Raw genomic sequence first — 12382 nt, forward strand, 5'->3', positions numbered from 1 at the left:
CTAAATGACAAACAGGAGCAATGGAGGAGAAAACCACACAGGAAAGACTAAAATCAACCGTGTCAGAACACTGCAAAAGGGAAAATTATGTAACTGGACTGGGACACATCCAGATTCTTCCACACTGAAGGCGACCGCCGCAGGCGGTGGATCACGGAGGCAGTGGGAACAAGCAGCGAGGCCCGAGGACGATGAAACGGGACGAGGGAGCCTACATGCTGTCCCACACCTGGACCGGAGCCCTGACCGAGTGGAGGAGGCGTGGCCGAGCTGTCGAAAGTGACAGGTCGGCCACGCCCCCGGAACGTAACTCACTTCTGATGGAGATGGGAGGAAAGACTATTTGCCTGAACTGAAGAAAAGAAAAAATACCGACAAACTAAAGGCAAAAACGGATTAATGACTGACACGTGGCACAGCGGTCTGTCAGTGCCTCACCTGGCTGGTTTCCACCGGCGTGGGGATGAAGGAGGCCTGCGACATGAACTGGGTGTTGCCCAGCAGGTCTCGGACCCCCTCCACGTCCCTCTTGTACTCCTTCACCGGCTCCACCTTCATCTTCTCTTTGGGCAGCAGGGCTTCGTAACACGGGGCGTAGCTCGACGGGGGCAGGAACTTGAAGTCGCCGTGTCGGCCGCCCAGCAGGAAGCGAACCCTGAGGACAGAAGTGGTGGGGGTCATCGCCTCGAATACGAACATGTGAACGCAGAGCTGACTGAAGTCGCTCTTTGCAAACGGTTTCAGGCATCAAAGCACGTCGATCTCTTTGAGCTTCATAGGATTGTTGGTGTGGGGTTGGTTCTGCGTGCTGAAAGCTGTTGTTGGGATATACCTGCCCCTCTCCTCATCTTTCTGGGGTCTTCTGTCACCATGGTAACCGGTGCAGATGCATGTGGAGATCAGCTGATTGAAACTGCAGTCCCTTCAAGCAAATGGAGAACTCCTTCAAACTGCTTTCAGATTTATACTGTATGATGATCTATCCTCAACTCAGATTTGCAGTAGAGTGGAATTAGGCACGGGATCTGCCGTCCATCTGATTTTCCCCAACCAAGTCAATTATGTAAAACGTGACCTATCAAATGTAAGATGACACAGCACATTTCTGATGGGATTTTATGGGGAATTTTACAACTAACTTGACTGTTAGGGAATGTTGGGATCTATAAGTGATTAAAACGGGTTAAAGAAAATTAAGATTAGGGATGTCAAACATAAGGCCCGTTCACCAAAAACCAGATCGCAAGAGGCTCCAATATGGCTCACCCAAACACCAAGCAAATACATGTGGCCTTTGAAGCGAACCCCTGTTTTAGGTCATTCGAATATTTTTATTTTTCAAGCATTTTTTAGTGCCTTTTTTTGTAGTTTTTGCCGGAATTCTCCAAATTAAGACTCTCCAAAAATTGGGAAAACAATTAAAACTCACAGACTGAAAACAATGATTTTGGGGAGACTGTGTGTAAATAGAATCCACTTTCGCTGTAAGTAATAACCACCCCACGACTGTGAAACCAAAATCAGGCATGCGGCTAATCAGAGCCACTTTTCCTCCTCTTTGTTCCCTTCAATCAGCTTCCCCGCCTCGGGGACGGCGACGCGTTTAGCTTGAAACACGTCTGTGGCCATCGCCGTGAAGAGGCTCTCCGGAGGACGCCCAAAATAGCTGCTCAAGTAGTAGTAGTGACGCAATCCGGCCCGCTCCGACTGGAGCGCTCAATTATTGAGCGCGGCGTGTGAGAGGAGTGGCTGTCAGATTTTGGCACGTTTAAACCCGGGGGGATGTTCACCCGGTTCACTGGGTCACTTTCCAGAACGAACCTGCACGCAACATTTTCTCACAGCAAGTAAATCCTGAAAAACACAACTGGTAAATAAAGCAATCTGGTATTCAGGTTCAGACCAGAGACACGGCATTTCTGAAAAATGTAAGTAATATCTTGATTTTAGTTGTGTAAGTGTATCAGACATGAATGAATATTACAACAAAGTGTCCACTTTAGAGTAATTAGTAATTTTATAAAACTTTAATCTACTCAAGCTTAAAAAAATAATCTAGATGATGTTTCAAATTTAAGGGTTTCCCAAAATAATTCAAAGTAAATCAGCAGCAGTGCAAAATATCCCAATTTGACCAAAATGTGGTGGAAATTCAACTTAATTATGTTTAAAATCCCACTGTTATTCTCACAGCGTATCTATTTATCGCACTGCTCTAACTATTCATAAAATTCCTACCATGTTATGTAATTTGTGGTTAAACTGGACTGTCTCATGTTGTATTTATGTGTGAAACGACTCGAGATGTGCTGCAAACAAATTGCCCTTTGGGATCAATAAAGTTTTCTGAATCTGAATCTGATCTGAATCTGAATTTACATGAACATTCAAACCTTAATTTATAATTCAGATCTTACATATACTGTAAATATAACAATACCCATTGTCATTTTTTCACTGCTCTTGGGTTGTTGCTCAGAATAATTTCATATGGTACAATATAATATTGTTCTTTGACATAGGTGTTCAAGTGGGAGCAAAAGATCATGTCCTTCACGATTCATTATTGTATAATACAGCAATTCCTATCTTTACTACTATGCATTTCCATTGCATTATTCCTGTTATCTATGCTGCGGCATTAGGATCAATGAAATTTATCAATCAATGTTTTATGCAGGAAAATTAACGTCCAATATTTGAAAAAAGGCTTAAAAGAAGTGATATTTTAACGTGAGGCTGGAATTGAAGGCTTGCTCCAAAGACTATTTAAAAAAGAAAGAAAGAAAAAACCTTGCAAACACGCTCCTCTGGTATTTTACATGCTGAAAATTTATGAGTAAAATAAGCACTCAGGGTTGTTGCGACTGTCATGATTGTATTTTATTCATTAATGGAACATAATTCACTTAACAGAGTGAAAGACTTTGATTTTCGGTTTTTAAAATTGGCATATTTTGAAAAACTGGTAAAGAAATGAGGGCAAATTTATTTAGGTTTTTTTTTTTTTTTTTTTTTTACTTTTTAATTAACAGAAGAAAGTCGACTCAGGACAGCTGAATGTTGGACAAAATTAAAATTATGCTCATTGCTTAAACTGCGTGCACCGTCTTTGAAAATTCCTTTTCTGCCGGACACTTTGATATTTGGTCATGAATTCATCGCCGCCAAGTCTCCTGGTGTCAAGTATCTTTAAATGGAAGCTGCAAAAAGGCTGCTGTGCTCCTCAAAGTCAATCACTGAATCATAGAAAAACTGCTGGAGCTTGAAATTTCATTTTAAACTCTTGTCAATCACACCATCTCTAGTCACCATGGCAACAGAGAGGAAACTAAAGCTAGTCTTGTGGCTTTTTTGTTTTTTTCTAACCTGTCTCCAATCTAAAAGCCTTGAGGATTAATGCATTTGGAGCAGACTGAGTAGGTGGATTATATGGATGTGTTCGCCGAGTGTAGGTGTGTTCCATGTGTGTGTGTATAAGCGTCTCTCATTGCTGCTGCTTATGTAAATCTGAATAAACACTCACTTGACCCCCGCCGAGAAGCTGACCACCGGGAAGAAGAGCCCGTCCGTGTTGAAGTTCTCGAACATGCCCTGCACGGGCTGCCCGTTGATCCGGAAGGAGATGCTGGGCGCTCCCAGGTCCAGGCAGCAGCTCACCACGTCCTCCGAGGTCAGGATGTGCTGGTTCATGGAGGCCACCGCCCGCGGGATACGACCTGCACCACACACACACAAACACACACAAACACACACACACACGTATGTCAAATACATCACCTCACTCTGATTAAACATGCAGTCAGAGGAAATCATACCTGCAGGTTAACAAATCCGTATAGATGTAAACTGGCAGGAGGCCAGGCTACCATTCAGCTTATTTCACTGACTCACACACTCACTCACACACACACACGAGACGTTTCATCCTCTCCACCCACCCGACCAGAGGTGAAGCCCATCAAAGCCGTAGGAGTAGAGGTCGTCGCCGACGCCGTTGCCGCCCCAGCCCTCGCCTCCTCCGGGGTAGGGGGCGTAACCCTTGGTGTTGGCCCAGCCCACCCTGAGGTGGGACGGCTCGCTGGTCACGAAGTGGTCCACCTGGTCGATCATCAGCTCGTAGTACCACTTCTTGTACTGCGCCGAGCCCTCGCTCACCCCCAGGAAGATGTTCGGCCTCATACTGCCGACAAAGTCAGAAGGAAACCGGTGAACGTCCCTGACAGCAGGTTCCATCTTCTCATATTCAACAAAGAAGAGTGGAAGGAAAAACAGTTCAATTTGATCTAATGTATTTAAATGGAATGAAGAAATCCACATTTGCGGAACACGTATAAAGATTTATCTGGTTATTTGAATCAAAGCCTCTAAAAGTTGTTTTTTTTTTATTACCTGTGGATTCCAACAGCCATTAAAAATAATGGCTCATAATGTGATGATAAACCTGACATTCAAGCAAATGTTACTACTTGGCATCAGATAAAGCTTTTGTAGCGTGAAAGCAATTAAGTTAACGCTGAACTTCAGACACTTTGAAAAGCCCTGATTTAAAACAAAGAGAGGCACAAACAAGAAAATCAGTGGCAGGCAGTTCAATCTGCTCTCCGCAAATTAAAATTCAACCTCACTGCCGTGCACCATGATTGTAAAGAGGACTGAAAGGATACTAAAAAAACCCAACAAAAAAAGGTTTTACAACTCAAATGAGCTTTTTTCTGTAGAAATGAGTATTTCTTTTACCAACTTATTACCAAGAACTACAAGTAATGTTTGAATATTGCGGCATATGGAAGACTTTATGAAGGTGTGACTGTAAATGCACCAGTGAGTGTAGACGACAGAGGCATTCACGCAATTTAAATAAATGAAATAAAGTTAAAAAAGCTACTTAATACAATAATGATGCATTCACTGGATAACCCGGAAGAAATGAGCTACTAATATTCATCACTTTAATTAGGATGTATTTTAAGTATGTTTTGTGTGTGTGTGTGTGTTTATATATATGTGAAATGCATACAATGTAATCTGCTTTGCCACTTTTAACCTCTCATGAGCATTTATAGCCACTGAATTAAGAAAATCTCTGCTTTTTATTATTGGATTTGTTTTCTATTGCAGGATTTTTCCAGACTTTACCTGAGGAAGTGTGCTTTAAATCGAGATATTTAATTAATAAAGGTAAAGTGAGTTGAAGGGCTGCAATTGATTACTTCATTTTGAAGAAGCTCTTGAAATTAGCAATTTCCAAAAAGAGCACTTCAGACTTTAAGTTGTACTTGACCTGCAGTACAGTTTAAACAACGCAACTTACACTCTGCTCTGATCATTTTTAGGATATCCTTCCAATTCTTTTGATAAAACTTATTTATTGATGAGGGGATTCAACCTGCAGTGTGATTTCAGAAAATGAGTCCCGCCCCGTGCTCTGGAGGATCAGAGGAGCCTGGCGCCGTGTGTGAGTCGTTCTCTAACCTCTGGACGTCGTTGACCAGCTGAGTCTGGAGCAGCAGATCTCTCTTGGGCAGCAAGTGATCGCAGATGAGGTTCTGATTGGTTCGCACGGCGACGCCGTTGCACACGCACAGTGAGCAGAGCACGTCCAGAATCTGAAAAAAGACGAGCAGAGTCGCCGTAAGCAGCAGCAGCAGCAGCAGCAGCAGCAGCAGAGCGGCTCTGAGCGACCCAGCTCACGTTTACTCAGACATGAAAACCAGCTGCAGACAGATCAGGGTTCAGGCAGCTGGAGTCGTGAAGGCAAAGATCAATACAAGCTGATACAGTCTGATCAGCAGAGGCACAGGATCATTCAAAATGAGAGAAGACCACAAATCTTAATGAGATGTGGATTCAACGGCTGAAAGGCGAGTAGCGCATGAACAAATGAGGTGAAGAGCAAGGCAGGAAGAAAACATGTCAATGCACAAAGGTAGTGGGGGAAGAGGGAGATACAGCTGCAAACACTGAAGGAATGATCAGTGAGCACAGAGGAGCTGGGTGAAGTCAAACACACCTGAGGGAAAATATTCAACACAATACAGACACGAAACCTGCAGACAGACACTGATACGGACAGGCACGGCCACAACACGCAAAAACTGAAACATAAACTATGAAACAAGCACCAGAGCAGCATGATGGACCTTGAAACAACGGTATTTAACACATACAATCAACTAATTATTATTATTATTTACTATTATAATGTTTTGGAAACCATGGAAAACCTAAACATTTGTAAGAAACTACATTGTATGAATAAAAACAGCTCAACAAGCAAAATCTATATGAATAAATTATTTCGAAAGTGTCAAAACTGAGTAGAATGACATATTTCACAATATTTAGTTAGAAGTCTCTAATTCATTCATTTATTTATGTTTTTTAACTGAATTTCTAGCTATGTGCTTGTGAGCGCCACTTTACTTGTATTTGATACATAATTTATATGATGTAGTACCAGCACGGAACATATGTATGGAAATTTTTCCCCAACCACAAGTTTTTATTATTTCTCTTTATGATTTTTTCAGATGAGCTGTGTCAGACAGGGGTCGGGATGTTTCCGGGTTTTCCATTCCTAATCTAAGCAAGCTTCAACCAGAAGTATCAAGCTCATTTTGGTCCAGGAACACAGTCCAGTTTGATCTTAATTGAGCCGGACTAGAAAAATGATTATAGCTTAATAACATGATTGATTGAGCCTGTGATTGATGATGCTCTGATACTGATTCACTTAAGTTCAGCTGAAGTTAGCTGGAAGCCAACTGGCGGTGCACGTCAATAAATCCTTAATAAAGTCGACTATTTATGTCTTCTTGAAATGTGGATGAAGTTTTGGCCCAATGTGGAACTAGATAAACAAATGGAAAAAATGGAATTGTGACTTAAAGGCAATGAGACAGAGTGGATAGCTCGCAGTGGAGTTAGCCAACCCATACATGGGAATATATTATTTTCATTTTAATTCATATTTCTTTGGTTTTATGAAAAAATAGACATTTTAACTACATATAATCAACAGAGTCACAACAAAAAAAAAACCCTTTAAACCCGCTCAAGATGAAATTGGGCCGTATGTGGCCCCTAAGCTAACCACCCCTGATGTACAGGCTAATAGTAAAGCTAAGTAACCACTCCTCGATTGTTTCTATTCACATGCTGCTACACCAACTTCTGGCTTAACTCATTACTCCCCACACTAGAAATGACAAATCACTGTTGTCCCTAATCACCGTTGCTCCTTGGACCAGTTCTTTTTGTGCAACCACTGCATAATTACCCTGCAAAACCCGAGTAGGAGATAAAACATCACCAATAATGTGCCTCTGATATTAGTTTAACAAAGATGTGGCATTAAATTGGCCGGTAAGCTCAGCGACGGGTGACAGGCCGGAGTGCCCACACTTTATCACTGACCTTTTCCCTCCTCCCGCGTCTAAATAACAAAATGCCGCGTCCGGGCTGATTTATGACCCCCGGTCAGCTAACTGTCTGCTCCTGATCTGATTTTGCTTTTAAACAGATTGATTCATGTTGGGGACAGACGCCGGCGAGCCCTCAGGAAGACGGTTGTCGGGGATGGGAGTTTGCTCGCTGGTAGACGGGGCGCACAATCAATTAGCAGCTGAAGAGACGGAGAGGTGACAAAGAGGCCCGGCGGGAACCGTTATGGAAACAAATGTGCATCTAGTGAACGCTTTTTGGTGAGTCTAATGAGGGGACAACTGGAGATAGAAGGTAAACAGACGCAATGCTCTCCCAGCGGTTGCTGTGTGCTCTCTAGCTCGGCTAAAAAATTCTGACAAAACACAAGTCATCGGTGATGCATTAGCATGCCGCTTTCTCGCCCAGACTGCGATGAAAGATCAATACCACTCTCACGTCTGTACACTGAATATAGAACAGTAGCCAGTAGCTACTTGGTTTAGCTTAGCATGGAGACTGGAACCGCAGCAAACGGCTGTGTGCAGACTGGGGAAGTCTAGTTCATTCAACACAACAACTACCTGGAAAGTTTACAAAGTCAAACATAACTGGAGCATAGACATGACAATTTATTGTTAAAAAAGGCAAGACTGTTGTCACGTAGATTAGAGAGATTAAAGTAACAACAGGTCCCAACTTAGTGGAAAACTAGTTAAACTTTAGGCAGAAAAAGTAGTGTTGAAAAAGACCAAAATCTAGTTCAGAAACAGGTCCAAACATAGCCCAACAACAGCTTAAAATTGATCATACTTTTATCTATAATGACTTTTAATGAAACAACTACGCATACTTGTATTACAAAAGAGTCTTAAAATAGAAAAAAAAAGACAAAAACATTACTTAGGAATCAGATTAAACCAGAAGCCTGCACAGAATAGTTCTGTCTGAGAGCTCCTGCTCACTGTCTTTAGGACATGCAAAAGGCCAGGACCTCAAGAAGGTGAAGAACACGTAGAAGCGTAGCGGTTTAAAAGATCTTCCAGATAAGTTGGTGCGATGCCATTTAATATTTTGTGAGTGCGCAAAAGCACTTTAAAATCCGCTTTCGCTTGAACAGGTAGCCAATGGAGAGAAGCCAGCACTTTGCTAATGTGCTCATATTTACCAACTCCAGTCATAACACGGTCTGCTGATTCTGAGCCGTCTGCAGACCTCAGAAAGCCTTTTTAGGCAAACCTGACGAGAGAATATTGCAGCGGTCCGTACGAGGGAGGAATGAAAGCACAGACAAAGACCACAGCGTCTTTAAATGACTAAACCACTAAACCAGCCAGATACTGAGAAGATTTTCAAGAATAAAGAAGGCGACTTCAAGGATCTCATTAAGGTTTTTACTTCATCCATGGAAAATCAACAGAGTAAAAACATAATCCAAATAATTCAGTTTGACGTGTTTCTTTATCATCGGGAGACGAAAAAAAGCTCATTCCTAAAAGCAAGACACACTTAACATTATGTGATGTTCAAAGCAACGAATACACAACTCTAAATCATTACCTGGATTTTTAAAAATATCACCAGAAACACCAAACACAAATACAGAGGTTCTAATATAGAACCCTGAGGAACTCCGTGCATAATTAGACAAGAAACAGAGCCGGCTAAACAAAACACATGAAGCTCTTTCAAACAGGTAGGATTTTCACCGTCTGAGCATCAGATCAGATTCATTTGAAAACTGAAACCAAAACTGCACTTAAATCCAATAAATGCTGCATGAATTCATAATCAGCAGCAGATTCTGTCGAGTCATTTATGGGAAAACATGCAGAGGCTCAGAGATCCCACGATAATAAATAACCAGCTAAATCTTGTTTTCTCAGACACAGGAAGGAAAGGTTTGAAACGGGACTGTAGTTTGCCAGCAAGTCTATTCAGTTTCATTAGCGGCAATTTAAGCAGGACAGAAAAACTCCAGGAGAGAGTGACATGTGCACAAGAGACGGGACATGAGGTCCCGGAGCAGACCGAGGCTCTCTGAAAGCCCCTGACAGCGAGGGATCAAGTGAGCATGTTTGCGTTATGCAGAGCAGACGGACTAACAGGTTCAGTCTTGTTCAGTAAAGACAGGCAGCCGGACGGTGCACCTCTGATAAACCGAGTGTGTTTTTCTAGCTAAGTGAAGCCGCAGAGGAGAAAACAGTGAGAAAATCCAGTCTCTCGATCCTCGAACAAACGGGAAGGGAAGATTCACCATCTGCTTTTTCTTTTCAGCAAAACCTTAAACGTCTGTTAAGATTTATTCACAGCCAGACGAGAGAATATTCTGAACTGCTTCAATCGTATCTATGCAACAGATTGCTTTGATCCCCTGGTAACAAAAGGTGAACGTACTTCAGGCCGTGGCCTCGTCTCTTTGGATCTCTCTGTTGCCACATCTGCCCTCCGTAATTGATCTATTGAAACTTGCCTCTCCCAATTACTGAGCTTCTTAAGCCCACTTTAATGGATGTTATTTGTTCTATTTGACTTGATGTTTTATTACATGCTGGATTTTATAGGATCAAGTCTTTAACCACACTATTTTCTCTGTGCGTGCCGCACTAATCCCCGCTGCGTTAATGAATTTGTCGCTTTAAAGCCCTTTGTGCTACGGTAAATAAACACGACAGTTTTTTTTTTTTTTTTTTACTGTATGACATCCTGAAACCAGCGGCGCCGTGCTCCCGCCGCTCCCCGCTCACCTTGTGGTTGCGCCCGTGCTTGTACAGCAGCGATATGATGGACTTGATGTGTCCTCTCTGGATGATGTTGAGCGCCTCGGGGCTCTCGATTAGGATGCAGTGCAGAACCTCCAGGATGCCTGCACAGCCGCAAAATTCATCTATTAGTCAACGCCTTCAGAAGAGTAAGACACACCAGAGGACACTCGCGGAGTGCTGTAGCTACATCCTGAGCTACAGACGAGTACAGGTGCCTATACGCCTCTTATTTCTAAGCCGGTCTTGTCGTCTCTCGTCTCTGCTGAGGAGCGTTCGATTGCCATGAAAGAAACTTCACACGCGATGTCTCACAACCCGTCAGTGCTTCGCTTTTCTCCGGAGGCTCAGCGTGTGTGAGACTGATAATGAGCGTACCTGACGAAGACTCCAGTCTTTCCAGCTTGCTCACCAGCCAGTCCAAGTTGTTGGAGAACTGCGTGCAATTGTTCCTGTTCCCCCGGATTAGTGCCGCTGTGGAGAGAGTGTGTGTGTGTGTGTGTGTGAGAGGCAAATTTCAGACGACAGAACTCAGTGTTTTTGATGACTTAAAACAGTAAAAAACAACATGAGTCGATATTTGACCAGAGCCGGTTTAAGAGGAGGTCCTGCTTTGACACTCTTATCCATATTAATTAAGCTAGAAGGATGAAACGGCAACAACAGCGGATGTCCGAGCAAAAAATAAGACAGGGTCAACCGATGCAAAGAGACAGAAGAAACCAGAGCGGCATCTCAAATCCACTTAGTGCCGAGCACAACCAGGTGTGTGGAGGAGGGAACGAGAGAGAGAGAGAGAGAGAGACGTGGTTGGAACACTAATAACAGCCAGGAGGTGAAATCGGTGTAAATAACAGCATGAAGGACATCCTCAGAGGGCAGAGGGGCTTCAGAGGAAGAGGATGAAAGATAAACTTTACATCTGGGCTATCGGGATTTTTAACAACCAACCATGAAATGAATACAATTCTTCCTGCTTGCAAATGCGTCTTTTATGTTGTTGGAGAGATAAACATCGTGCTCATCAGATGGAAGACGGCATGGACAAAAACAAAATACAGATTTCATTCTGACAGGTCGATTTAGTGAGATATGTCTGTATCTGACAGAGCATATGGTGGTGGTGCAAGAGGTCATCAAGATCTTTCTTTTTTTAGGGCTTGGTGACTTTGGGCTACAGAAAAGCAGACAAAAGCAAATTAATTTTTTAAGAAGGCTTCAAAACTGATGAAACATTGACACTAGTTAAAAAGAAATTAGGCCAATGAGGGACAGAACACTTTGTATAATTGGGATCTTTTTGATCTGATGGTTTGTCAGCAAATCTTTTTGCACGCAGTGGACCACGTGTCGTACAAGTGTTTTCTCTAATCGGTGTATATGAAGAGGGGTCTCCACAGGACCATGTGCACCCATGAGCACCAGGTCCCATAACATGTTCGCAGCCTTTTGTTTTCACATTAAATGTTCAAACTGCTTCTTAACACTTCACAGTGGTTCTAATGTTATGGCTGATCAGTGTTTGTGCACCAGTCTCTCTATTTAAAGCCAAACCCTCCCCAGCAGTCTGAAGCATCAGTGGACAGTTAAATACCAGGCTAAACCAAATCGTCACCAGTTAATTCCCACTTTTACAGCTACTTGACCTTTATGCGACACGGACTGATTACAATCAGGAATGTAAATGTGTGCCCGTCCCCGTCCCCGTGGGTCTGAGCGCGGCGCGTTCTAATGAACCGGAGTCTCACCCAGCAGCTCGTACAGCAGGTTGAGGATGTCCTTCCAGGCGGCGCCGGCCTCCGAGCCGGCACACTCCCCGAAATGAGCCGCGCTGTTGTAGACGTTCAGACGGTCGATGCAATTGGAGACCAGAGTCAACATGCCCTGAGAAGCACAACGCACGAGGAGAAACGTCAACACACACACAGTAAATGATGACAGGAGCACATTTCAGAGGTGATGTTGTTTCACTTGCTAGAATTAATCTGTATTTCAATGAAACACTGGGTCCCTTTCCCCCCCTTCCCTTCCATCCCTTCATTATATCCAGAGTTTTTTTTTGAGTCATGTATGTTCACATCAGCCAGTATTACTGCGTTATACTCCTTCCACTCCTCCACAGGGATGTTTTCAACGAGGTCCTCTCTCCGGGCCTCCAGCCTCTCCTCAGATGTCTCTTCACATCCGTCTACCAG

General features: G+C 43.2%; 1 protein-coding gene across 1 annotated transcript in view; it reads right to left on the minus strand.

Moving 5' to 3' along the window:
* The window catches only part of LOC115407000 (ryanodine receptor 3), a 137623-nt gene that overhangs the window by 74415 nt on the left and 50826 nt on the right, over positions 1–12382 (minus strand). The window contains exons 15-21 of the mRNA XM_030117310.1: positions 11936–12071; positions 10566–10661; positions 10173–10291; positions 5476–5609; positions 3942–4183; positions 3527–3719; positions 439–655 (exon numbers count right to left, since the gene is read on the minus strand). Of these exons, the coding sequence (XP_029973170.1) occupies positions 439–655; positions 3527–3719; positions 3942–4183; positions 5476–5609; positions 10173–10291; positions 10566–10661; positions 11936–12071 (1137 nt within the window). The remainder of the gene's footprint in view (positions 1–438; positions 656–3526; positions 3720–3941; positions 4184–5475; positions 5610–10172; positions 10292–10565; positions 10662–11935; positions 12072–12382) is intronic.

The sequence above is a fragment of the Salarias fasciatus genome, chromosome 19 (assembly GCF_902148845.1).
Source record: "Salarias fasciatus chromosome 19, fSalaFa1.1, whole genome shotgun sequence".
Taxonomy (NCBI): domain Eukaryota; kingdom Metazoa; phylum Chordata; class Actinopteri; order Blenniiformes; family Blenniidae; genus Salarias; species Salarias fasciatus.